The sequence below is a fragment of the Pseudopipra pipra genome, chromosome 4, assembly GCF_036250125.1.
Source record: "Pseudopipra pipra isolate bDixPip1 chromosome 4, bDixPip1.hap1, whole genome shotgun sequence".
NCBI lineage: Eukaryota > Metazoa > Chordata > Aves > Passeriformes > Pipridae > Pseudopipra > Pseudopipra pipra.
Genome location: NC_087552.1, coordinates 8884493 through 8911593, shown reverse-complemented (window position 1 = coordinate 8911593; position 27101 = coordinate 8884493). Strand labels below are relative to the sequence as shown.

Genomic DNA, 27101 nt, shown 5'->3' with positions numbered 1-27101 from the left:
GGAGGGTCAGTGCAGCAGCCTGAGGTGAGCAGTGGAGCTGCCCTGCTCATGCTGGAGATAAATGTAGGTGAGATTGTGTGGTGGCAGGTTGTGCGCAGCCCTGTGACCCATGGCATGACATCACAGTGGGACACTTACATCCCAGGGACAGTGTCCTTGGACCACACTCTTTGGAGAGGCCTGGACACCACTGGAACTGCCCTCACCAGCACCCTGCTGTGCAGGAGCTGCCCTGCTGCTAGGAGGCAAAGGAAAGCTGTGGGAGAGCGTTGGAGATACCACTTGGAGAAGTGTTGAGAGGGAGAAGAGGAGCAGAGGGATTTTGAGCAGGGCAGACACCTTTTCTGCTCTATATTGCAGGATCTGCCCTGCTGCCAGGAGACAAGGAGATAATTTAGGAGAGCATTGGAGACGCTACCTGGGGAGAAGCGTCAAAGAAAGGAGAGGAGCAGAGGGGTTTTGTAGCAGGACAAGCACCTCTTCCTCAGCTGCTGCACTGCAGGGGGGTAGAGATGCAGAACTACCTGGTCTCTAGTTCTGTAGGGCCGGAGGAGCTCCCAACTCTCAAGGAGCTCAGCAACAGTGGTAAGGCCATAGGTGTCCCTTTGCAGCAGCACTGTCAGGGCCAAGATTACATGGAGATGAGCTGTGGAAAGCCCCCCTGAGACTGGGGCCATAGAGGGGGCTCTTTTAGTCAGCACAGGCTGCAGTAAGGAGAGCCCTGCCTTGTGGTGCCTTACGGCTCTGGGATGGCTTTGGTAGCTGTGACATCCCACCCTTAAGGGGAAGGGTGATGCTCATGGTAGAAAGGAACAACAAAAGTCCACAAGAACTCATGATGTTTTATTAGTAAATTACATGCTTGGCATGGAAATTGTGAGTTTCTGACCTACTATATAGGAACGTGGCAGTGGGTTTTGGATAAATGGGTAAGATGAAAAGGGAAAGAAAGGAAGAGATGAATTAAAGAGGAAGAGAGTGAGGGAAAGAAAAAGAAAGAAGGAAGGACAGAAGGATGGAAGGAAGGAAGGAATCAATCACTGCTTCTGGTTCCAGTATCAGCCCAGCCAATGGGATGTCCTGGGGGCACCACCTGGGCTTGGTGGGGGTACTTTTTTATAGACACATTTCTATACCCCAAAGAGGTTTCTCACTTTCTACGCAAATTAGTTATCATCTGCAGTTTGTTCTTTCACACCTTTCTGGAAATGGGTTGAAAGGCTTCAGGGGTCTTTGGTGTTCTTCATCCCCCCTACAGTCCATGGTCACTTCTCTATCTCATTCCTGCACTTGCACTGTACTGTGTTGTGCTTCTCTCTAGGATTAATAACAAGGATGTTTGTCCCAGAAAAGTGCTCCTCTACTTCCTCATCGCCCCCTTCTCCAGCCTTATTTTTTCCTTTCCCATGGTGTGTTCATACCAACAATCCTTGTATGTTATCAACAAGCTTTGGTTGGCTCCACAGCCATCTGGCTATGGGTGTTTGAGACACACACATGATAATCACCTTCTGGGAACTGGCAGTGTCTAGGAGTGGAAATTCTCTTCCCAAAACTACTGCCTGCCTTTCCTCCCCAGGCCTATCATGGATGCAGGGTGGGTTGCTTTGAGCCTTACCGCAGTCAGGAATGGAACTGGGCAGCCCCAGAGATGAGACTGGGCAAGGGGGGCTAAAGGGCACTCCACTGTCACCTGGGTGGGTAGGGGCACAGGGGATGGTGGCTGTCACTGAATCAGAGAATGGCAGGGCTTTTCCTTTGCTTTCCAGAAATCTGGAAAATCTGGTCTGGAGCATCTCGCTACATCCACAGACAGCTCTTGCAGAAGAGGGTGAGTCCTGCCTCCTGTACATGCCTCACTGCCGCGGTCCGGTGGGTGAGGGAATGGGACTGCAACACTGCACAAAGGGGTCTGGCTAGGTAGAAGGTCGGGGTGCAATGTCTACTTTATTGAGGTAGAGCAGGGACTTATATAGGGTCTGGTATAGGAGGGTTTGGTAACAGGGGAGGAGCATGGGATTGACATTCCAGGGCATAACAGGATAGGAGAACGCAGGAAGGGAGGAGGAACTTGGGAGGAGTTGGGCATTAGGGACCAATGGGGACTCACTCCACACTTGGCACTCCCCAGCCAGTCAGTGCAGGATGAGCGGGAAAATGAAGGAGTAAACAACTTATGGTGGGAAAACAGCTCTGGGCAAGCCTGGGCAAGCCCTGGCTATACAGGAAAATGGGGTTAATACAATCATATGAGGAAAACATTTTAAACTGTTTAAAACTGGGTATAAATGAGCAAGTGCATAAGATGGAGTCCCTTCACGCACCATAAATTTCTCTCCAGGCTTTAAAACATTCCCAGTCAGACTCTGGCTCCTCAGCATCTCCCCCTTTTTTGTTTTCTTGATAGAAGGACAAAAATATTTTACTCGGAATGAGGCTTTTGCAGGCAGCTATGACACAAGAAAACGTTAGTAACAACATAAAAAGGATCATCAAGACTCCGAAACACATTAAAAGTATTTGTTTAGACCAGTTGGGTAAACTAGGGGAACCCAATTTATCAAATAGATCATCTGTGGATATCTTAGGGGAAAATTTAATTTCATTGTTACGGTCACGCAAGATTTTAATGCTTTGGAAAATTGATTCAGAGTGATCGGAAAAATTTAGGCAACACATCTCCTCAAAATCCTGGCACCCGTGGCCGTGTACCAGTAACAGGAAGTCTATGGTGGCCCTGTTTTGAAGGGACACTTCTTTCAGTTTTTGAGTGGCTTTAACCAGGCCTTCTAGGGTGATGCTGGTTGCGTTGGCCTCTTTCGTGAGCCAGCACCCCATGTGCGTCAGGGTGTTGAGGGCATGCGAGGTTCTGATCCCTGCAATGATAAAAGAGCTGAAATAATTTCCCATGGTTGACCACAACTCAATATTAGGATCACAATCCTCCGGAATTTTGGAGATTGGAAGAACTCCCATTGGAGGATGCAAAGCATCAGGTGGAATAACAGCAACCTTGGATGAGGCTGGAGAATCTCCTTTCACCCACTTAAGGGGAGACTGGAGGGTAGGGTAACTGAGGGTGTCTTTTCCATATGACTCGATAACTTGTCTGCTACCTAGCCTCCAGTCTCTTTTTGGAGGAGAATGTGTTATCGTGGGCCTTTTAGTAGTGGTTAATCTTTTAGGGGTCGTGTAAAGACTTGGTGGCTGGGGGGTAAGAGGTCTTGCCTCCGGCCCCACTGCCGGGTACTTCACTCTCAGTGTATCATTAAGGATGGGGTTTTGCATACAAAGCATTCCGAAGTCTCTCTTGTGGTGAATCAATGAGGTGGGTTTTTCATTGATTAACCCAATTTGTGTAGGTGGAATAGGGTGACCTGGCCGATGGCACAGGGTCCTCCAATAGGATAGATGGGATACCAGCCCACACTCTCTCGCCACAGATTAGGAATCTTCCCTGGGGCAGGGCACTGGGTTTGAAGCCTACTGACTCTGTTGTGATTATTTCAAGCGCAGTGCCATTGCACCACAGGGAGGCATCCTGATATATTTTCTTAAAGGGAGTAACATTGTTCTTCTTTATGCAAGATGTAGACCGAGATACAAACTTAAAACACTGATCGGTAATAACAGAACCTAAGACCTCAAATTCAGCGGGGTCATCCTCAACATAAGAAGGTGATTCAAAATAATTTCTGAAATAGTCACTAAGGGGTAAACCAACTAAACACGTCTGAAATAAATTATTAATATTATTAACTGAAAGACAGATAGTGTCATTATTTGTTTCTTGCGCCAACTTCACCCAAACGTTTTCGGGCTGTTGGTACATCCAGATGGGAATGGCTGACGCGGTCTCCAATGTTGAAAGGATCACTCCGAAACTGAGGAAGGTGGTGAAGGCGTAGATGGTTCGCATGATGTTTCTCTGAAGACCTTCATGCACTTTGCAGGGACCCACCTCGGTCCTGTATCAGTGGAGATACAGGTGTGTCCCTTCCCCAAAGTGATGAGGGGAAAGGGACCCGTCCACTTGTCAGTTAGTAGGTCTTTGTAAAGTATTTTGGCTTTCCTTATGTTCTGTTGGTTTTCTGATCGGAAGTGCCTCTTTATAGGGCTTCTACTTGTGGGCATGTCAGGTCCCTGGAATTATTTTAGAAATTTAGTACATACATGACTTTCTCTAGTCTTTCTTGGGGAGCCAGACCCATACTCACCCTTTTTTGTTTTCTTAGTAGATTTTTTATGTTTTGATGGGCCCTTTCCACTATACCCTGCCCTGTGGGGTTATGAGGAATTCCAGTGGTATGGTGGATACCCCAGCTATTATAAAATGCTTTGGCTTCTTTCGATACATATGAGGGCCCATTATCCGTTTTGACCTGTTTTGGGACCCCCATTCTTGCAAACGCAGACAAAAAATGCTTCTTGACATCTCGATTTCTCTCACCAGAATGCGTGGTGGCTACTATCATTTTGGAGAATGTGTCAATCAACACATGTACATATCTTACTTTCCCAAATTTGGGCACGTGTGTCACATCCAATTGCCAAATTTCTAGTGGCTCCAACCCTCTGCGGTTAGTTCCTTCGGGTTTAAGTGGGGCCACTGCTTGGCAATCAGGGCAGGTCTTTAAAATCTCCTTTGCCTGATTTAATTTCAGATTAAATTGTTTTTGTAGTGATTGACCATTTTGGTGGAAAAACTCATGAGAAAATCTGGCTTGCTGGAATAAATTTGGTACTGGCACCATACCTGCCAGCTGATCTGCAATCTGGTTTCCCTCTGCCACAGGACCTGGTAGAGCAGTGTGGGACCGGGTATGTATAATGTAATATCCGAATTTCCTGTTTTGAATCAAAAGCAATAGCTTGTTTAGCAAATCAAACAGAAGTCGATTAGAAACATCTTTTAAATTCTCTTTACTATGCCCACCACATAGGCCGAATCAGATACAATATTTATCACTTCGTTTTGAAAGATCTCAAAAGCACGTACAACTGCTGAAAGTTCCACAATCTGAGGTGAACCTTGCACTTTATGGATATCTTGTCACCAACTGTCATCCTGTTTCCAGACGATGACTGCATCTCCAGTCCTACCGGAGCCATCCGTGAATATCTTCTTTGCTTCTGTAATTGGAATCTCGGATTGCATAATTTCTAATTTGAATGGAATTTGGGCCAATCTCTGAACAAACTGACATGCCAGGAGGTGAAACTTCACCTCTTCTGGGTATCCACCAATGGCAATTTGGAAATCAACAGAGGGTCTCAGCGGTTGCCCGATTTGTTCAGAGGTTAATGGGAGGTAAACATAATGTGGTTCCCTCATATGTCCTTTGAAGACTAATTTGCCAATCATTTTACCCAGGGTAACAATAGTCTTTTGGAACTGGTGGGGGAGGAACAACCATTCCCACAAGTAGAAGTCCTTATTATTGATTGAAAATTGGCCCAAGATGGCCAACGGCTGTTTTTCTTCCCTTATAATTACCAAGGAGGATGGCAGTCCCTCCATCCTCCGACTCACTTGTCTTTCCGATATTTTCTTTTCAACCATATGGAGGGCATCTTCTGCCTCCTTTGTAACAGACCTGGAGGAGGACGGATCTGCATCTCCTTTCAAAAGCTCAGATAGGGGATGTAAATCACTGGTTGTGATCCCCAGTACAGGGCGTATCCAACTGATAGCTCCTAGTAGCTTCTGGAGATCATTCAAATTTCGGACATTTTTGTCAATGGTAACTGTTTGCGGTCTGACACTTTCTTGGTTAATTTGGAGTCTGAGGTACCTCCATGGTGCTTTCTTTTGTACCTTTTCTGGGGAAATTTCTAGACCATGCAAATTTAGAGTAAAAACAACCAAATCTAAAGTCTTTTTGACAGCCAATTCTGTCTCCGCGCAGATCAAAACATTATCCATATAATGGAAGATGACTGACTTTGTGAATTTCTGCCTAATTGGGGATAAAATTTTTGCAACAAACATTTGACAAAGCGTTGGCGAATTCTTCATCCCCTGGGGAAGCACTTTCCACTGAACGTGCAGTGGGGTTCACAAGCATTCATTGCTGGGACGGAAAACGCAAATTTCACCAAATTGGCCAAATTGAGAAAAATATGAAAGAAGCAGTCCTTTATATCGACAACCATCATGGGCCATTCAGCAGGTAGCATAGATGGAGATGGCATACCTTGCTGAAGGGCTCCCATGGCTTCCAGGACTTCATTCACTTTGCGCAGGTCCTGGAGAAATCTCCAGGATCCGGAGGATTTTTGGAGGACAAACACTGGAGTGTTCCAGGGACTGGTGGAAGACTCCAGGTGTCCTTTGGCCAATTCCTGATCTACCAATTTGTTTAAAATTTGCAGGTTTTGGATTGGTAGGGGCCACTGATCCACTCAGACTGGAACTTCAGTCTTCCACGTCAGTCTGGGCAGCTGCACTTGCTCAGTGACCCCCCCTAAAAAATTGTCTCTATTCTGAGATGCCACTGCTCCATGGCATCCCGTCCCCATAAGGTTACTGGAATGTTAAGTACAAATGGTTTGAGAGATGCAGGTCTGCCCTCTGGCCTGTATATGCTGATGGTTTTGGTACTTCTCGCTGGCTGTTGTGATCCGCCCACCCCGCTGACCCTTATGTCGGTTGACTGTGCTGGCCAGCTGGGAGGCCAATCTCGGGAGGTGACAATCGTAACGTCGGCCCCCGTATCTAACAATCCTATCATGCTGCCTTTTTGTGGTTTCCTGGGTTCTGGAAAATAAACAGAGCATCAAGAACAGTCTGGAAGATTTGACAGTAGTCATCCAATTTGCCTGTATTGGGTCGCCACACCAGATCTCCTCATCCTCGGACATAATGCTGACCAAAGCATCTGTGGAGACCATTTTGGCGACCGGAAAATGATCCTCCAACTCTACAGGTGGTAAAACAACAGAAATACAAATACTGATGTTATTATTTGTGAGTCCGGTCAACAGGGTAGGTGTCATTACAATTCCCCTCTCGAGCGCTGTGAAATGTGAAACAATTAGGTATACTTGGTCTGGTTGAATGTCAGAGGAGGGGTAGACCTCTATGAGTTGTTGAGTGGATTTGAGCTGGAGTGCGGGAGGCACAATGGTTAATATAATCCAGTCTAAGGGTGGTGGTCGTTCCTTAACTACTGGGAAGGCTGGCTGCGTAGGATGGAGCACAGCTGAGGGGATTCTTGTATCTTCACACCCCCCTGAGCGCTCTGCCTCCCGTTTCCCTGATGTTCACAATGACATTCCCTAAGGTCAGGCAGCAAATTAAAGTTTACTTTCCATCTTAAATTGGGGGATTTTCTTGGAGGGAGGAACTTGCCATTGATGTTAGCAATAGATCGACAATAGCGAGCCCAATGGCGACCCTTCTCACACCTTTGGCATAATGTCTTTGGGGGGTCAGGTTTCATGGCCAGTTCAGGGCAGTGTTTTTTCATGTGGCCCTTCTGGCCACAATTAAAACGTGTTTGCAGTCAAGTTAGAGCAGCAGCGAGCAATCAGGCCTTATGAGATCCAGACCCCACATTCTTGCACGCCTCTATCATATCAAGTAATGTGGAGTGCTTTAACATTTTAAGTGCCTGTTGGCTGTCCTCATTTGCTTTTTCATACACCAATTTATTAAATAGAATATCTTGACTTTCTTTCTGCTGAACCTGGCGTGCAATCGCTTCTTTTAATCTTGTGATAAAATCTATAAATGGTTCCTTAGGCCCCTGATTTGTTAAAGAATGGTGTCTGAATATACACATCGACTGCCTTCTTTAATGCTTCAACTGCCAACTCCCTGGTTATGTCTAGGTATTTTATGTCTATGCGTGCCTGATCCTGCCTACTGGTATAATTGCCCTTGCCGTATAACATATCTATTGCACTCTGTATTGGGATCCCTCGCCTTTCCATCTTTTCGTTTACATATTTGGTAACAAGCTTCTACTTTGCTTCAAAAACTGATGACTGGACAGCGGATAATAGGCCATTGGCCACTGCTCGAGTATCATAAGGTATCAAATGATAAGCTAGGAAGAAGTACTCAAGGAGTCTCACTGTGAACGGGGCTCCGAGGTCGTATTCGATAATTGCTTTTTTGATATGCTTTAACATAGGGTAGGATATTGGCCTCCATTCTGGGGCACGGCCTTCTTCTAAATAAATGGGGAAAGCCTTCAGGAATTCAGCATCATTAGCCTGTGCCACTTTGGCCCTGAAGGCCTTCCAAATGTCCGGTTGTGGTGAGTGACTAATAAGTATGTGTTGTCCATCTAAGGCCTGTGTGTGGTGGGTGCTGGAGGCCTGGGTGGCATAGGCCTCATGAGTGCTGCCATGTTCCCAGATGTTGACACTGGAACTAGGCCTGACCCTGCCCCTCTTTTCCCTTTGGCCCTGGAAGGGCGATGACTCCGGGAAAGAGGCGGAGCTGGCGGGACAGGGTATGTGCAGGGGCGTGTCAGTGGGTGGATCGGAGATGTAAGTGGGTGGAGGCAGAGGCAGCCCAGGGGGTGGAACTGGAGGTGGAGCTGGTGGGACCTGCCTAAGCTTCTCCCATGCAGATTTTTCCTGCATGGTCCTTTCCCACCTTCGCCGCTTGTGCACTTCGGTTTCACGCATGTGCAATCGCCCTCCCCCATCACCGACGCCATTTTGTGGAAGCCGCCAAAATGTTGCGCCTTCTTCATCCCTTTCGCCATTTTGGGACTTTCGGGGCTTGTCCTTTTCTGGGGATTTTGTCTTGCAGACTAATGATTTGGGCTTGGATTTTTTATGTTTCGATGTGTTTTCTTGGAGACTCTCATTCGAGTTCATCTTTTGGTGCTGTAGCACCATCAGAACGAGTCTCCAGGCAATTAGTGCTTCTTTAGCATTTTGGTCACCCCTTTTGTTTGCTTTCCAAATGTGATATCCAATTTTTTCCCAGTCTTCAATTGATGTATTGTCGGAGATTATCTCCCCCTTGTGTTCAAGCCATTTGCCTAATGCTTTTCCTGACTTTTTATCCAAGGGGTGACCATGTTCGATAATAAAATCTTTAAGTTTTCTGTATACAAATTTCTGAGAGGTCGACAGCCAGAGTCCTATTATGGTGTTATGCTGACTTCTGGTAATCTGTTGTCGATGTTAAAGTTCCTCGCTCGTGGGGACTGGGAGATGGGAGAGGGAGTAGGGATGTCCCCGGCAGCTCACCTGTCCAGTGAGAAGACTCGCGCTGACCTGATGGCCCACAGTCTGCAGTTCAGCTGAGGAGGACCGGCAAGGTGATCACCTCTCCGGGTGCCACCTGAGCCCCGGTGAGCACAAGGGAGTTCCTTTAATATAAAGGACCTTCTACCTTGCCCCACGACCTGGGCACCATATGCCACGGTCCGGTGGGTGAGGGAGTGGGACTGCAACACTGCACAAAGGGGTCCGACTAGGTAGAAGGTCGGGGTGCAATGGCTACTTTATTGAGGTAGAGCAGGGACTTATATTGGGTCTGGTATAGGAGGGTTTGATAACAGGGGAGGAACATGGGATTGACATTCCAGGGCATAACAGGTGTCATGGTTTGAGATAGTCCCAAAATCCAATCCTCTAGCTCCATCCCCCCTCCCACATCTCAACCTAATGTGAGATGGTGTCGTGGTTTGGACCTTGTTTTCCCCTAGAGGCTGAGAAAAGTGGTAGACCCCAAGGGGTGGAAACCCTTAGAAGTTTTGAAATTCTGTCCAATGCAGAAATGTAAACATATCACAACCAGACCGGAAGAGATGAGTTGTAGTTTTGGGTTGTTGTAGAAGTGGTGGCCATGTTGTGAGCCACGAGGTAGTGGCTCTGTGCCCCTTGGGGCCTCTGCCCCCCTCCCAGCCCCTGGCTGGGGGGCTGCGGGGACCTGGAACAGCATAAAGCTGGGCTAGGTGCCTGTAGTTATGCTGGGAGATGTTTTTCTCCATGGGCACAGAACAGCAGCCGACACTGGCCGGAGAAGGTGGCAGAGAGCCAAGAGATAAGATCTGAACTGGAGGAGCAGCAGAAACAACATGCAGCACCGCAGAGAAGACTCCTGGAAGGAGAGCCGGGAAAGGAGAGCCAGCAGCTGAGACAGAGTTCTTGGGGGTAAGACTGATACCAGATCCCCAAAACTCCCTTGAGACCCCTCTTGGAGAAGAGGGACATGGACTCCTATTTAGGAGAAGAGTTTTAGACATGCAGCACCGGAGAGAGAGAGGAGCTGAGAAGCTCAGAGCGTCCTGGGTGCTGGACCGGGACGGCCAGATGGAATGCAGGGGGAGTTGACCTTGGCTCCCCCCCTCGCACTGCTGCCACGGTGGCAGCCTGAGAGACAGGGCACAGAGGCCCTGCAAGCAAGGAGCTGAGTCTCCTGGTGATACCAGACCGTCACGAAGACCCCCCTGTGTCTTCGTGATATGACGTGGTGATATGACCTTGTCTGGAGTTACGAAGCCCACGAAGACCCCTCGGTTGTGAGGCGATGGGGCCGGGAGAGAGTTTGGATACCTCTCTCGTGGATGCTGGCAGAAAGCTAGCCATCAGCTGCTGCATGTGGAGAAGACAGAAAGAAACCTGCTGCCTCAGAAGATGCTGCTGCATAAAGACTGGAAGGGATCTGTCCTTCTTTCCCTCCTGGACTTTTATTTGGAGGGGAGAGGAGACCTGATCCATTGTAAATACTATATGTCATGGTAGAGATAGTTTGTGATCGTGTGTATAATGTGATATGGTATTTATTTGTACAGTCATTGTAATATATTCCCTTTCCCCCACTTTGAGTCTGGTGTGTTTTGTCTGGAAAAACCCATCTCACATTAGGTTGAGATGTGGGAGGGGGAATGGAGCTAGGGAATTGGATTTTGGGACTATCTCAAACCATGACAGATGGGTTTTTCCAGACAAAACACACCAGACTCAAAGTGGGGGGAAAGGGAATATATTACAATGACTGTACAAATAAATATAACATCACATTATACACACGATCATAACTATCTCTACCATGACATATAGTATTTACAGTGGACCAGATCTCTTCTCCCCTCCAAATAAAAGTCCAGGAGGGAAAGAAGGACAGATCCCTTCCAGTCCTTAAGCAGCAGGATCTTCTAATGCAGCAGGTTCTGTCTCTCTTCTCCACATGCAGCAGCTGATAGCTGGCTTTCTGCCAGCACCCACAAGGGAGGTATCCAAGCCTCTCTCTTGGCCCCATCGCCTCCAACCGAGGGGTCTTCCGTGGACTTCGTAACCCCAGACAAGGTCGTATCACCACGTCATATCACGAAGACACAGGGGGTCTTCGTGACGGTCTGGTATCTCTTGCAGGGCCTCTGTGCCCTGTCTCTCAGGCTGCCACCGTGGCAGCAGTGCAAGGGGGGGGGAGCCAAGGTCAACTCCCCCCGCATTCCATCTGGCCGTCCCGGTCCAGCTCCAGGACGTCTTTTGAGCTTCTCAGCTCCTCTCTCTCTGGTGCTGCTGTACTCCAAGGCTCCTCTAAAATAGGAGTCCATCTATTCCTCCTTTCTCGGAGGTCTCAAAGGAGTTTGAGGGGCTGGTACAGTCTTACCCCAAACTCTGTCTCTCAGCTGCTGGCTCTCTTTCTCCCGGCTCTGTCTTCCAGGAGTCTTCTCTGCGGTGCTGCATGTTGGTTCTACTGCTCCTTCAGTTCAGGTCCTTATCTCCTGGCTCTCTGCCACCGTTTCTCTGGTCAGTCCTGGCTGCTGCTCTGCGCCCATGGAGAAAACATTCTCCCGGCATGACAACAGGCACCTAGCCCAGCTTTATGCTGTTCCAGGTCCCCGCAGCCCCCAGCCGGGGCTGGGAGGGGGGCCAGAGGCCCCAAGGGGCACAGAGCCCCTACCTCGTGGCTCACAACATGGCCACCTCTCCTACAACAACCAAACTACAACTCATCTCTTCCGGACTGGTTGTGGTATGTTTACATTTCTGCAGGAGCGCCCATTGGACAGAATTTCAAAACTTCTAAGGGTTTCCACCCCTTGGGGTCTACCACTTTTCTCAGCCTCAGGGGGAAAACAAGGTCCAAACCACAACAACAGGATAGGAGAAGGCAGGAAGGGAGGAGGAACTTGGGAGGAGTTGGGCATTAGGGACCAATGGGGACTCACTCCACACTTGGCACTCCCCAGCCAATCAGTGCAGGATGAGCGGGAAAATGAAGGAGTAAACAACTTATGGTGGGAAAACAGCTCTGGGCAAGCCTGGGCAAGCCCTGGCTATACAGGAAAATGGGGTTAATACAATCATATGAGGAAGACATTTTAAACTGTTTAAAACTGGGTATAAATGAGCAAGTGCATAAGATGGAGTCCCTTCACGCACCACGAATTTCTCTCCAGGCTTTAAAACATTCCCAGTTGGACTCTGGCTCCTCAGCACCTCATCCTGTCCCTCTGGGCCTCCAGAGCAGGAGCCAAAGTGCCATTCCCAGGACCATGCCAGTCATGTGGCAGCCACCCCGTCTCTGGGCAGCCCTGCCAATGCTCCTTCCTATTGCTTGTGTTTCCAGGCAGTGGAGATTGGAGTTGGGACATTTGCAATTGTCCCAGTGCATGCCAGTGTGGAAGAGGGCAAGGTTTTGACTGTTGAGAGACCTGTGTTCATTGTAGACAAACATCTGAGGACATTCTACAACCTTGAGTGTGAGGAAACCAAAATTCCTGGTAAGAAGATGGAATACTTTCCTCACACAGCCCTTGCATTTGGCTTGTTGCCAACGGCCAAGGAAAGGCACTTCCAACCTGGAGAGTGCTGAGTGTGGGCACACATAGGGCAGCCCAGCACCTTGCCCCTCTCTGGGGAGCCAGCCTTGTCTCCCCAGCTCCCCCTGTGCTTCAGCTGGTTGATTGCAGCAGGAGGCCAAGCTTTGCTTGGCCTCTCCTGACCACCAGCTCTGTTCTGGAGAGGTGACTGAAGCTGAAAGGGGAGCACTGTCTGGTAGAGTGTTGCCTGAGGGCTGGGCACTGATGACCCCTAATCTTGGAATTGGCTGAACTGGGGTGGCAGACACCCTGTTGTTTTGTTCTTGTTTCCTAGATGAGACACCTGTTGTTCAGCTGGACTTTGGGGAGATTGCTGCAGACACCCACTTCCGCCGAGAAATTGTGGAGCTGTGTGTACATGAGACCCTGCTTTGCTTTGCTGGGGCCCTCCGAGACAACAAAGAAGTGGAATTCTCCTTCAAGGGCATTGGTATCCTTGCTGTGCGAGGAAAAGTGGTCAGCATGACCTTCTTTGATCGCTGCCTGCTGAAGCTGGATACGACAGGAAACATGCTGAAAGCTCTTCTGGAGGTGAGCTTGTCATTTCTATGGGATTCCTCTTCATGGCTCTGTGGCAATGCTGTCAAAGCTCTCCTGCTGCCTTCTCTCAGTTGTCATGACCTGCCTCACCACCCAGCCTAGGCACGCTCCTGATGACCTTGTCCATGTCTGGGCAGTGCCTCGGCCCTTTGAGGGAGGGTCTAATGACATCAAGGGAGAAGCTGGTGTGAGGCTTTCTGGGAAGCAGCCGTTGTGTCTCTGAGCAGCAAGGTGCCAAATTTGCCACCTTTGTGGGCAACCAGCATGTTTCTGGGTGTCTGTTGAAATGTGGCTGTCCCCTTCCAGGACTCCAACATGATGAGGATCGTGGCCTTTCCAGGCCAAAATGATTTTAATCGGGTCAGTCGAGATGAGGTCGTCACACTACCAAGGTGAGCAGGATGGCTTCTGCAGCTTCTGCAGCTTCTAGTTCATTGAGGCTCCATTGCAGCCAAACTTGGGCAGGATGAGCCCCTTCCCAGGAGAGCTTCCTGCTCTGCCCACTGCTCACTCCTCCCTGGCTTGGAGATTGCAGACAAAGGGGCCAGTCAACTTTCAGTGTGCCCTGAGAGAGGTGGGACAGTCTGCATGGGCAGCAAGGAGGGTTGTTGTGCACCTTGTGCTTCAAGAACTTGGCAGTGGCTCCCAAAGACGGGTGCCAGCAGTTAAAAGTGTGAGCCCCCAGGGGAGCCTGGTGCCCCAGCTTTACCCAGTTGGTGCCTTCTTGTTTCCAGTCTTGTAGTGGAGACCCCACACCAGCCATGGGCTCCTCTGATTTCCCTGAAGCCCAGCAGAGAGTCGGCGCCCTGGGGCGGGGGTTCTCGCAGAGGTAATGTGCCATCTGAGGGCTGGCAGGGACTGAGGGTGCTCTTGCCCTCATGAGGGCAGGACGTCTGAGGTCACTGTGGGATGACCCATTCTGGAAGAGGATCTGAGCTGTGGGCAGCCCCTACAGCCCAATCCCTCCAGTGGGCCCTGGGGATTCCCAGTACCTCCCAGTTCTTCCTATTGGTGAGTCACTTCTGATGGCAGAGTTGTGAGTAGGAGAGGAGGAAAATCATGTCCCACAGAGATGGGTGGCTTGGTGGGAATTCAGCTCCGGATCAAGTGTGGGTAAGGGACAGGGGCCTGCCTGGAACTCTGGCTCCCAGGGGTGGCAAGGACTGAGGGTGAGCCTTGCGTGGCACGACCGCGCAGCTCTGCCCCTCCTGCTGGCCACGTGATCTCAAAGACACCGCGTGCTCTTCCCTTTTTCCCACTTGCAGTCAGCGTGCTGGATCCAGTGTTCCTGGCTCGGCGGAGGGTTTCCCAGGCCAGCCAGCAGTCAATGGAATCTGATCAGCCTAAAGACAAGGAGGCCGGCCGAGGAAGGTGAGCCCTGTAGAGGAGTGGTGTGGCTGAGGCTGTGTGGGGTACACTGTGCACTTGTGGTAGAGAGGGAGAGATGTTTCCTTTGGCTGGGGTGCCCGTGCTGATGTTGAATGGCCCTGGAGACCTTGTCCTGCTGGACTCGTGGTCCTTCTGCTGAACTGCCGCATGGTGCCATGGAGCAGGGTGTGAGCCCATCGCACAGATACAGGCTCAGACTGGGCTCCCACAGACTCAGACTGCTGGCCTTCCTCTTTAGATTCCTGCCTGTAATCCAGGAGAAGACCGATAAGACGCTAATGCACCCCACACCTCAATCTGAGTCACGGACAAAGCTCCTCGAATGTGCTCCGCGACCCTCAGCAATGGTACATCCTTGGGTTTTGCCAGCCCTGTGTCACATTTTGGGCTCTGGGCCGAGGCAGAGAGGCAGCAGGAACTGCCCATTGTCCCAGCCCTCCTGCCCTAGCCATGCTCAAGGTGACTAATGTTGCATGTGTGGTGTGTGCATGGCCTTCAGGGAATGCACTCCCTCTACAATGAGAGGGAAGAAAGAGAGCTCCAGCTGCTGATGGCATCCAGGCGCCATGAGGTGGAAGGTGAAGTGTGGCGCAAATACTTTGGCAACCGAACGAGACAGGACACAGAGCAAGGACAGGTATGGGACACACATCACATCCCCCAGGAAAGGGGCCTTTCCCCTCCTCGCTCTTTGACGTGACACTCTGGCCCTGGAGCTGCAACACCTAGGAGGGAGCAGGAAAGGTGTCTGGGCACAACAGCAGTGCCATGGCCTGCCCTCCCTGCAGGTGGAGCTGTTCCTGAGGCCCCAGGCTGGAGCGTGCAGCTGGCTGTGGCATGGGCTGGCAGCTTTGTGCTCTCTGTGAGGGGTCAGCACCACTGCTTTGAAGACCAAGCCAAGCCTGTGCAAGTCACACGCCTCAGCTGAAGCTCTGGGAGCAGCCCCAGCCATTGGTGGCAGTGCTTTAGAAGTCTCCTCTGCCTTTGCAGACCTCCTGCCCCTACGTATTTGAGGATCCCTATCGCCCTCCCTACCTCCTGAGAAAGGCCTATGCTGAGAAGCTGAAGGAGAAGGGGCGAAGCACGGCAAGGCAGAGCACATTAGAGCAGCAGGAAGAGCTGCAGCTCTCGAGGAAAGTCCTGGAAGAGTAAGTGTGGTTGTGGCACGAGGGCCCATGACAGGTCCCGTGGAGCAGTGCCTGGGCTCAGCAGCACTGCCAGGAACTACTGACCTGAGCCAGACTTTGGGGCATGGGGAGCCCTTTTCCCTGGCTGCAGAGCTGAGGAGGCCTTTTCTTCTGTCTCCTTTAGCAAGGGGGTGCAGACAGGTCTGTTGGAGCACCGTTGGGACGGCCCAGGGCCTACCAGCCTTGGCAAGAAGATGTGAGCAGCCCCAGAGAGACCCTTGTCACAGCATCCAGCCTTTTCAACGAGAGAGCTGCCAGGAATGGGTGGCAGGGGCAAGGAATGCCTTAGCAAAGGAGAACATGCCAAATAGAGGCTGCTGGTACCTGATCCCAGCTGCAGTGACCATGCTCCTGCCTTCACTGCCTTTCTCTGCAGGCCAAGGGGACAGGAGGGGCCCCTGCAGCCTCCTGGCCAAGGGGCAAATGGGCTGGAGGTACCTGGTCCTGTCAACCAGTGGTGACAGGCCGTGGGACTGAAAAGAGTGGTGTCCCTTCCAGGCTAAAGGGCATGGGGCTTCAAAGCACAGCTGTCCTGCATCCAAACACTGCTTTGTAGGGATAACAGAGGTCTGTGACTGGTCACAGCACTGTTGGTACAGATTCGCTCTGGGTAACCCTTCCTGCCTCCTCTCTCTCTGTGACTGGTATGGGGAAATTCAAAAGCAGAATCTAACCTACACCACTAAAGAAAACAGTTGGTTTGATGCTCCTTGAAGAGCTACACTGACATGGAGAAATGGGCTTCATTGATGGCATTCCTTTAGTTGAGCAAGGCTGGCTTACCCTCAGGAACTGTTCAATGGACTTCTTGGGAGAAAGTTTATTCATTTCAGAGAGATAGAAACTTTTGAAAGTGCCAAAGCCCTTTTTTTGCAAGGTAAATTACAGCATGAAGAAGAAAGGCATGACCTGGAAGGGTAAAAGAGTACTAGCAGCAACATATGCAACTATGCCAGACCCATGTCACTCCAGGGTGTCCCCTGGGACTGCCGCTACCAAATATCATATTCCTTAATGCCATGGCTAGTGGGATTGAGTGCAGCCTCAGCAAGTGTGCAGATCTCTTGGGAGTAGGAGTCAGGCTGATGGTTTTGGAGGTAGATCTTCAATCTGTGGACTTTATTACAGGATTTATCAAGGCACTGAGCAGGCAGAAAACCTCTTTGTTTGCCTCTCCAGATGCCCAGGGCTCCCAAACTGTAATTTCCTGACTTTTCAGCTGGCTGGAAGCATATCCATAGTGGCTGGTCTATGGCCAGCAGATTGGTGGAATCAGAAGGTGACTTGACGGGGGTAGTGGTAACACAGGGTTCTGGGGACAGGCTTAGGAGATCAAAGTCACACTGCATTTGTATTGCAAACTTAAGTGATTAATCAGTTATGTGTGTTGGTTTTTATTTGGTGGGGTTTTTTGTTTTGTTGTGGTTTTTTTTTTTTTTTAATTACATGAGGCACTATTTCTCTTGAGAGGCAAGGGGAGCAGGAGGTATTGGGTAGAGATGAACTGCTGCAGCAAAGACGCTCAGGAGCGAAGCAGGGGGACACAGGGAACCAGACAGGCGGGGGGTGCTCCTAAAATGCCGCTGCCCCACAGCGGGCACGGAGCAGGGCTCGGCCTCCCGACAGGACACGCTGGCAGCAGGAGCAGAGGCAGCTCTGAGCAGGCGCGGGCCGGGATCGCTGGCGCCTGGGCCCGGGAGCGCGAGCCCAGGGCGGGAGGCGGCGGGAATGGCGCGGCCCCCGGCAGCTCCAGCGACGAGCCGGGCGCTGTCTGTGCCCTCGCGGGAGGAGCTCCCCCCGTGCTGTCCGCTCGCCATAGGGCCGCGTCCTCTGTGCGCTCCAGACAAGATATGGCGACCTCAGGCAGAGCTCCCGGGAAAACGTGCAGCCGTCCAGGTGCCTGGGAGACGGGAAGAGCCAGAGCCTGACGCTGGTATCGGAGGGCAGCAGTCAACACCAGTGCGACCAGGTGGACGGTCTGGTCTGCTGTAAGCTGAGAGGCAGTGGGAAGGTTAAGAAGCATCAAGGAGGCTGAGGAGAAGATTGGTGCGGCCACACTCTGCAAACCCCGAGGCAAATGCACCAGCCAGGGGCATCACAAGGAGCGAAGGATCCCCGCTCTCTCGCCTGCGGGCAGAAGGAGAGGACCTAAGACAGGGGGAAATGGGAACAGAGTTCTCACAGATCACCTCCCCAGGTGCCCTTAAACAACAGGTAGGAGGCTCTGGAACTTGAGGGCCAGGCACATGACACTGTGGACAAAGGTTCATCCAGGGGGGAGGGGTTGTCTCAGTAGAGTCAGTTTACTCCCCTCATCATGACCATCTCTGATAAGAAAAAAAAAATGGTAATTGTCATTTGTGACTCCATTCTGAGAGGAACAGGGCTCCCAGAGGCCACAACCCATAGAGAAGTGCGCTGCCTCCCCGGGGCCCAGGGTAGTGATACTGCCAGGAAACGCTCCAGCCTCGTATAACCCTCTCATTATTATCCTGTGCTGGTTTTTCACGTGGGCAGTGATGATATACCAGCAAGAAGTCTTGAGGACAATCGAGAGATGTCAGGGTCTTGAGACAACTGGTTGAGGGATCTGGAGCACAAGTAGTGTTTTCATTATCCTGACAGTTGCAGGGAATGATGGGGACAGAAACAGGAAAATCCAACAGATCAACACCTGGATTGAAGCCTAGTGTTATCAGCAGAATTTGGCTTTTTTTGATCACTGGTTGGTTTATATAACACTGAACCTGCTGGCAACAGATGGGGTACACCTGTTTCAAAGTGGGGAAAAGGAATTTTGCTTAGGAGTTAGCAGTTGAGAGACCTTTAAGCTACAGCTGAAGGGGGAAAAGGATAAATCCAGGATCACTAGAGATAAGCCTGGGGGTGGCATGCCACTGTGTGAGGGCTGGGTTGCTACCAAAGTCCTTCAGTATGCTGTCTCAGTATAGGTAGGGAATGGAGATCCATGTGGCAGCAAGGATGCAAGAGTTATTGAGGTATGAGAAGCCACAGAAGTGCCTGTGAATGGTCATGCAGGAATTAGCGGTTCTTCCCCCCAGAAAGTCAGTGGGACCAATAGCCCAGCTGAAGTGCATCTACACCAATGCAGGGAGCATGAGCAACAGACAGGAGGAACTGGAAACCATTGTGTATCAGGAAAGCTATGACATACTTGCCGTCACAGAGACATGGTGGGATGACTCACACAACTTGAGTGCTGCAACAGGTGGCTATGAATTCTTCAAAAGGGACAGGAGATGAAGGAGAGGCAGTGGGGTAGCCTTGTAAGTCAGAGAGTGTTTTGATTTTCTGGAGCTTAATGGTGGTGTGACAGGGTTGAGTGTATTGGGGTAAGACCCAAGGGGAAGGCCAACAAGGCAGATATTGTGGTGGGAGTCTGTTACAGACTTCCCAAGCAGTATGAAGAGGCAGATGAAATATCTTATAAGCAAAGGGAGAAATCTTATGATCACTAGCCCTTGTTTTCATGTGGGATTTCAACTTACCAGATGTCTGCTTGAAATACAACACAGCAGAGACAACACAGCCTAAGAATTTAGGAAAGGCAAATCCTGCTTGACCAACATGGGTCTCCTTCTATGGTGGGACTCTTTTGGAAAATATGGAGTCCAGCTCCTGGGGGACCTGGGAGAGTGAGATTCCCATCTCTGTACATGCTGCTGGTGCTCTTCCCTTCCATAGTGTGTCTCTTACCCTGAGCAATGGTGGCACAGGCTGCTCTGTGATGCTGCCCAGTGCATTGGCACCTGCACCCCTCTTTTGGGGGAGCTTCAGCCCTTCAGGGCCACCTTGTTACTCTGGTGTTGGGGCTTGGGCTCATGGGGCCTTTGGTCAGTGCTTGGGTAACAGTCTTCTCATTCCTTATATCTTCAGGGCTTTATCCTAGTGCTGCTTCTAGCATATCTCCTGCTCCTGGAGCTGTGCTCAGGATCCCCATGGGATAATGGGGCCCTGGGAGCTTACTGGAGAGTTTGGGAGCCAATAGTCATGTCTAGGGAAGTTTTCCAGGAGGGCACATGTATAAGGGATAATGCAGTTGCAAGGCACATGGTGTCTTTGCAGCATCCCATGTGCAGTTGTGGTCCTTCTTTGTGGATCCTAGTGTAGGGAAAGAGGTCCATCCCAGTGACCCTAGGGGATAGGGGAGCCAAAATGTGGGGTTGCTTTCCCTTGTGACCTGGGGAAGACCTCTCCAGCTTTATTCTGAGTGCATGAAGCCCCTTCAGCACTAATTCCTATTCCTCCCCAGGTTCCAGGAGTTCCTGTGTGCCCAGCTGGGGAGGATGAGTTGAGCTGTGCAGGCAGGAGGGTCAGTGCAGCAGCCTGAGGTGAGCAGTGGAGCTGCCCTGCTCATGCTGGAGATAAATGTAGGTGAGGTTGTGTGGTGGCAGGTTGTGCGCAGCCCTGTGACCCATGGCATGACATCACAGTGGGACACCCACATCCCAGGGACAGGTCCCCCTTCACACTCTTTGGAGAGGTCTGGGTGATTACCAGGACTGCTTTCACCAGCGCTCTGCTGTGCAGGAGCTGCCCTGCTGCTAGGAGGCAAAGGGAAGCTGTGGGAGAGCGTTGGAGATACTACTTGGAGAAGTGTTGAGGAGAGATGAGAGGAGCAGAGGGATTTTGTAGCAGAGCAAGCAACTTTTCTGCACTGCTGTGCAGGAGCTGCCCTGCTGCCAGGAGACTTTAGAAGAACATTGTAGACACCACTTGGGAAGAAGTGCAGAGGAGGAGGAGGAGAAGAGCAGAGGGGTTTTGTAGCAGGACAAGCACCTCTTCCTCAGCTGCTGCACTGCAGGGGGGCAAAGATAATGAAGTACATGCGCTATAAGCCTGTGGGGCCGGGGGACCTCCCAACTCTCAAAGAGCTCAGCAACAGTGGTAAGGCCATAAATGTCCCTTGCAGCAGCACTGTCAGGGCCAAGATTACATGGAGATGAGCTGTGGAAAGCCCCCCTGAGGCTGGGGCCATAGAGGGGGCTCTTTTGGACAGCACAGACTGCAGTAAGGAGAGCCCTGTCTTGTGGTGCCTTGAGGCTCTGGGGGAGCTTTGGTAGCCCAGGCCTCTAGGAACTGGCAGTGTCTAGGAGTGGAAATCCCCCTCCCAGAACTACTGCCTGCGTTTCCTCCCCAGGCCTATCATGGACACAGGGTGGGTTGCTTTGAACCTGGAGTCAAACACGCAGTTGGGCAGCCCCTGATGAGAGTGCTTACTCAGGGCAAGGGGTGCTTGAGGGCACCCCACTGTAACCTGCGTGGCTAGGGGCACAGGGGATGGTGGCTGTCACTGAATCAGAGCATGGCAGAGCTTTTCCTTTGCTTTCCAGAAATCTGGAAAATCTGGTCTGGAGCATCTCGCTACATCCGCAGACAGCTCTTGCAGAAGAGGGTGAGTCCTGCCTCCTGTACATGCCTCACCCTGTCCCTCTGGGCCTCCAGAGCAGGGGCCAAAGTGCCATTCCCAGGACCATGCCAGTCATGTGGCAGCCACCCTGTATCTGGGCAGCCCTGCCAATGCTCCTTCCTATTGCTTGTGTTTCCAGGCAGTGGAGATTGGAGTTGGGACATTTGCAATTGTCCCAGTGCATGCCAGTGTGGAAGAGGGCAAGGTTTTGACTGTTGAGAGACCTGTGTTCGTTGTAAACAAACAGCTGAGGACATTCTACAACCTTGAGTGTGAGGAAACCAAAATTCCTGGTAAGAAGATGGAATACTTTCCCCACACAACCCTTGCATTTGGCTTGTTGCCAACAGCTCCGACACGCCCAAGGAAAGGCACTTCCAACCTGGAGAGTGCTGAGTGTGGGCACACATAGGGCAGCCCAGCACCTTGCCCCTCTCTGGGGAGCCAGCCTTGTCTCCCCAGCTCCCCCTGTGCTTCAGCTGGTTGATTGCAGCAGGAGGCCAAGCTTTGCTTGGCCTCTCCTGACCACCAGCTCTGTTCTGGAGAGGTGACTGAAGCTGAAAGGGGAGCACTGTCTGGCAGAGTGTTGCCTGAGGGTTGGGCACTGATGACCCCTAATCTTGGAATTGGCTGAACTGTGGTGGCAGACACCCTGTTGTTTTGTTCTTGTTTCCTAGATGAGACACCTGTTGTTCAGCTGGACTTTGGGGAGATTGCTGCAGACACCCACTTCCGCCGAGAAATTGTGGAGCTGTGTGTACATGAGACCCTGCTTTGCTTTGCTGGGGCTCTTGCAGACGAGAAGGAGGTGGAATTCTTCTTCAAGGGCATTGGTATCCTTGCTGTGCGAGGAAAAGTGGTCAGCATGACCTTCTTTGATCACTACTTGTTGGAGCCAGATATGACAGGAAACATGCTGAAAGCTCTTCTCAGGGTGAGCTTGTCATTTCTATGGGATTCCTCTTCATGGCTCTGTGGCAATGCTGTCAAAGCTCTCCTGCTGCCTTCTCTCAGTTGTCATGACCTGCCTCACCACCCAGCCTAGGCACGCTCCTGATGACCTTGTCCATGTCTGGGCAGTGCCTCGGCCCTTTGAGGGAGGGTCTAATGACATCAAGGGAGAAGCTGGTGTGAGGCTTTCTGGGAAGCAGCCGTTGTGTCTCTGAGCAGCAAGGCGCCAAATTTGCCCCCCTTGTGGGCAACCAGCATGTTTCTGGGTGTCTGTTGAAATGTGGCTGTCCCCTTCCAGGACTCCAACATGATGAGGATCGTGGCCTTTCCAGGCCAAAATGATTTTAATCGGGTCAGTCGAGATGAGGTCATCACACTACCAAGGTGAGCAGGATGGCTTCTGCAGCTTCTGCAGCTTCTAGTTCATTGAGGCTCCATTGCAGCCAAACTTGGGCAGGATGAGCCCCTTCCCAGGAGAGCTTCCTGCTCTGCCCACCGCTCACTCCTCCCTGGCTTGGAGATTGCAGACAAAGGGGCCAGTCAACTTTCAGTGTGCCCTGAGAGAGGTGGGACAGTCTGCATGGGCAGCAAGGAGGGTTGTTGTGCACCTTGTGCTCCAAGAACTTGGCAGTGGCTCCCAAAGACGGGTGCCAGCAGTTAAAAGTGTGAGCCCCCAGGGGAGCCTGGTGCCCCAGCTTTACCCAGTTGGTGCCTTCTTGTTTCCAGTCTTGTAGTGGAGACCCCACACCAGCCATGGGCTCCTCTGATTTCCCTGAAGCCCAGCAGAGAGTCGGCGCCCTGGGGCGGGGGTTCTCGCAGAGGTAATGTGCCATCTGAGGGCTGGCAGGGACTGAGGGTGCTCTTGCCCTCATGAGGGCAGGACGTCTGAGGTCACTGTGGGATGACCCATTCTGGAAGAGGCTCTGAGCTGTGGGCAGCCCCTACAACCCAATCCCTCCAGCGGGCCCTGGGGATTCCCAGTACCTCCCAGTTCTTCCTATTGGTGAGTCCCTTCTGATGGCAGAGTTGTGAGTAGGAGAGGAGGAAAATCATGTCCCACAGAGATGGGTGGCTTGGTGGGAATTCAGCTCTGGATCAAGTGTGGGTATGGGACAGGGGCCTGCCTGGAACTCTGGCTCCCAAGGGTGGCAAGGACTGAGGGTGAGCCTTGCGTGGCACGACCGCGCAGCTCTGCCCCTCCTGCTGGCCACGTGATCTCAAAGACACCGCGTGCTCTTCCCTTTCTCCCACTTGCAGTCAGCGTGCTGGATCCAGTGTTCCTGGCTCGGCGGAGGGTTTCCCAGGCCAGCCAGCAGTCAATGGAATCTGATCAGCCTAAAGACAAGGAGGCCGGCCGAGGAGGGTGAGCCCTGTAGAGGAGTGGTGTGGCTGAGGCTGTGTGGGGTACACTGTGCACTTGTGGTAGAGAGGGAGAGATGTTTCCTTTGGCTGGGGTGCATGTGCTGATGTTGAATGGCCCTGGAGACCTTGTCCTGCTGGACTTGTGGTCTTGCTGAACTGCCGCATGGTGCCATGGAGCAGGGTGTGAGCCCATCGCACAGATACAGGCTCAGACTGGGCTCCCACAGACTCAGACTGCTGGCCTTCCTCTTTAGATTCCTGCCTGTAATCCAGGAGAAGACCGATAAGACGCTAATGCACCCCACACCTCAATCTGAGTCACGGTCAAAGCTCCCCAAATGTGCTCCACGACCCTCAGCAATGGTACATCCTTGGGTTTTGCCAGCCCTGTGTCACATTTTGGGCTCTGGGCCGAGGCAGAGAGGCAGCAGGAACTGCCCATTGTCCCAGCCCTCCTGCCCTAGCCATGCTCAAGGTGACTAATGTTGCATGTGTGGTGTGTGCATGGCCTTCAGGGAATGCACTCCCTCTACAATGAGAGGGAAGAAAGAGAGCTCCAGCTGCTGATGGCATCCAGGCGCCATGAGGTGGAAGGTGAAGTGTGGCGCAAATACTTTGGCAACCGAACGAGACAGATCACAGAGCTAGGAAAGGTATGGCATGCACATCACATCCCCCAGGAAAGGGGCCTTTCCCCTCCTCGCTCTTTGACGTGACACTCTGGCCCTGGAGCTGCAACACCTAGGAGGGAGCAGGAAAGGTGTCTGGGCACAACAGCAGTGCCATGGCCTGCCCTCCCTGCAGGTGGAGCTGTTCCTGAGGCCCCAGGCTGGAGCGTGCAGCTGGCTGTGGCATGGGCTGGCAGCTTTGTGCTCTCTGTGAGGGGTCAGCACCACTGCTTTGAAGACCAAGCCAAGCCTGTGCAAGTCACACGCCTCAGCTGAAGCTCTGGGAGCAGCCCCAGCCATTGGTGGCAGTGCTTTAGAAGTCTCCTCTGCCTTTGCAGACCTCCTGCCCCTACGTGTTTGAGGATCCCTATCGCCCTCCCTACCTCCTGAGAAAGGCCTATGCTGAGAAGCTGAAGGAGAAGGGGCGAAGCACGGCAAGGCAGAGCACATTAGAGCAGCAGGAAGAGCTGCAGCTCTCGAGGAAAGTCCTGGAAGAGTAAGTGTGGTTGTGGCACGAGGGCCCATGACAGGTCCCGTGGAGCAGTGCCTGGGCTCAGCAGCACTGCCAGGAACTACTGACCTGAGCCAGACTTTGGGGCATGGGGAGCCCTTTTCCCTGGCTGCAGAGCTGAGGAGGCCTTTTCTTCTGTCTCCTTTAGCAAGGGGGTGCAGACAGGTCTGTTGGAGCACCGTTGGGACGGCCCAGGGCCTACCAGCCTTGGCAAGAAGATGTGAGCAGCCCCAGAGAGACCCTTGTCACAGCATCCAGCCTTTTCAACGAGAGAGCTGCCAGGAATGGGTGGCAGGGGCAAGGAATGCCTTAGCAAAGGAGAACATGCCAAATAGAGGCTGCTGGTACCTGATCCCAGCTGCAGTGACCATGCTCCTACCTTCACTGCCTTTCTCTGCAGGCCAAGGGGACAGGAGGGGCCCCTGCAGCCTTCTGGCCAAGGGGCAAATGGGCTGGAGGTACCTGGTCCTGTCAACCAGTGGTGACAGGCCATGGGACTGAAAAGAGTGGTGTCCCTTCCAGGCTAAAGGGCATGGGGCTTCAAAGCACAGCTGTCCTGCATCCAAACACTGCTTTGTAGGGATAACCAGAGGTCTGTGGCTGGTCACAGCACTGTTGGTACAAAGTGCTCTGGCCAAAGACAACAGTTGGCTTGATGCTCCTTGAAGAGCTACCTTGACATGGAGAAATGTGCTTTATTGATGACAGTCTTTTAGTTGAGCCCTTAGCTGACCCTCAGGAACTGTTCAGTGGCCTTCTTGGGAGAAAGTTTATTCATTTTGGAAAGAGAGAAACTTTTAAAAGTGCCAAAGCCCTTTTTTTGCAAGGAATACTACAGTATGAAGAAAGGCCTGACCTGGAATGTTAAAAGCAGTAGCAGCAGCAGCAGCAGCAGTTTCTGAGGCTCACCTTTCCTAGCTGAGGAAACCTCAGTCTGGCCTGATCACATTCATCTCTGCAATGAGGAACCTCCATCAGCTCTGTGTTCCTGTGTGCCACTCGGCACTGCTTTACAATGGTGGGGTGAACGTCTGACAGGTTCGCATGTAGCTAAAATGATGAAGAGGGTATAAAGGCTGGCCATTTGCCTGCTGCTGCCAATGGGTGGCCTTTGTACAGTTTTGAAGTGTAAAGCTGGCCTGATTTGTCGGTCTTCTAAGCATTTCTAGTGTAGTGTAGTGGAATTGCCCAAGCAGTGTTGAAACAACATGTATTAATTTGCAGCCAGAAGGAGCAGAAGAAAGCTGGGGTGTTTCGAGGAGATATGTCGCTCTTACCCTGAGGAAGACATTTGCAGAACCATAGGACTGTCATAGCTGGCTTTTTGAAGATAGCTGTAGATGGTTAAAAGTAAGATAAAGGTCTGATGATTGACTGTCTTATTAATTCTTCAGCATTGTTATTTAAAACTCATACCTTCTGCTCTCACAAAACTGAGGCAGGGCTTTAAAATGAATTGTGTGTTTAGCCACAAGTCAAGGAAGAACTAATTGCCAGCAGAGAAGCTGGACTGCCTTGGGAAGGGTGCTGTTTACCATGCATCGTTCATGTTGGTGGAAGTTAGTGGTGCAATCTGCACTGGTCAAACTGGTTTTGCTTTGATTAGCATTTTGCTTCTGATGATCACTTCCTTTCTAGGGAGCACAAAGCCTCAGACCTTGGTCTATAAAATGTTGGGTTAGCCTTTCAGAAAGGTGGTTGTTAACAGATTCTTCTACTTTCAAACAGTTAATGTATAATTGAGGTACTTACATTAATGGCTTTTATCTTATCATGTCAAGTGACTGAATTACTGGCTGAAAATGTTATGTGGTCACAAAGAGGGAAGCCTGGTGCAATGAAAATGCAAGTGATGGCATTAAAAAATATAGTCTGTTACCAATAGAATATGGAGAGGTAACCCTTGCTCCTAAATGTAGACAGTTATCTAACTGGAGCTGTAAAAACTGACTTCTTGAACATTTGGTGAAACTTCTAATCCTTCTGGGGAAATAAGTGTATGTTAATTAAGGGCCGGAATTCCACGAAGCTTATTAGTTGTCTAGCTGGATCTGAGAAGCAGAAGGTTGAAAAGAGTTTAACTAAAATTTAGAACTGTTAATTAGTCTGCTTTCTTCCCAATCTCCTTTCTGTTTTCTTGGGTTTGGTTTGTGTAGCGCACTTTGAGTGACCCGTGAGAAACTACTGTGCTTCTGACATGATAGCTCCCAGTTGTAAATGCTGTACTTTACTAGCTGTGAAAGAATAAAACTTTAAAAG

At 51.1% G+C, this 27101-nt stretch overlaps 2 protein-coding genes across 2 annotated transcripts; both read left to right on the top strand.

Moving 5' to 3' along the window:
• The first annotated feature begins 156 nt into the window (after positions 1–156).
• Positions 157–16267, top strand: LOC135412726 (coiled-coil domain-containing protein 81-like). The gene is made up of 11 exons (XM_064651532.1): positions 157–585; positions 1770–1831; positions 12551–12704; positions 13078–13334; positions 13650–13735; positions 14078–14172; positions 14609–14714; positions 14971–15079; positions 15232–15369; positions 15723–15880; positions 16044–16267. The coding sequence occupies exons 1-11, from the start codon at positions 513–515 to the stop codon at positions 16117–16119; spliced, it is 1314 nt and encodes a 437-aa protein (XP_064507602.1). The 5' UTR covers positions 157–512; the 3' UTR covers positions 16120–16267.
• Positions 16268–20371: 4104 nt separating this feature from the next.
• Positions 20372–25214, top strand: LOC135412727 (coiled-coil domain-containing protein 81-like). Its single transcript, XM_064651534.1, has 11 exons — positions 20372–20827; positions 21274–21335; positions 21490–21643; positions 22028–22284; positions 22600–22685; positions 23028–23122; positions 23559–23664; positions 23918–24026; positions 24179–24316; positions 24670–24827; positions 24991–25214. The coding sequence occupies exons 1-11, from the start codon at positions 20758–20760 to the stop codon at positions 25064–25066; spliced, it is 1311 nt and encodes a 436-aa protein (XP_064507604.1). The 5' UTR covers positions 20372–20757; the 3' UTR covers positions 25067–25214.
• The last annotated feature ends 1887 nt before the right edge of the window (positions 25215–27101 follow it).

What these genes read in the sequence shown, in the direction of transcription:
- LOC135412727 (XM_064651534.1), top strand. Translation starts at nt 20,758, where the DNA reads ATGAAGTACATGCGCTATAAGCCTGTGGGGCCGGGGGACCTCCCAACT. An exon ending in AAGGAGGCCGGCCGAGGAGG is followed by an intron (nt 23,665 to 23,917) that starts GTGAGCCCTGTA and finishes CTTCCTCTTTAG; the next exon opens with ATTCCTGCCTGTAATCCAGG. An exon ending in TCGAGGAAAGTCCTGGAAGA is followed by an intron (nt 24,828 to 24,990) that starts GTAAGTGTGGTT and finishes TGTCTCCTTTAG; the next exon opens with CAAGGGGGTGCAGACAGGTC.
- LOC135412726 (XM_064651532.1), top strand. Translation starts at nt 513, where the DNA reads ATGCAGAACTACCTGGTCTCTAGTTCTGTAGGGCCGGAGGAGCTCCCA. An exon ending in TGAGGAAACCAAAATTCCTG is followed by an intron (nt 12,705 to 13,077) that starts GTAAGAAGATGG and finishes CTTGTTTCCTAG; the next exon opens with ATGAGACACCTGTTGTTCAG. An exon ending in AGGACACAGAGCAAGGACAG is followed by an intron (nt 15,370 to 15,722) that starts GTATGGGACACA and finishes CTGCCTTTGCAG; the next exon opens with ACCTCCTGCCCCTACGTATT.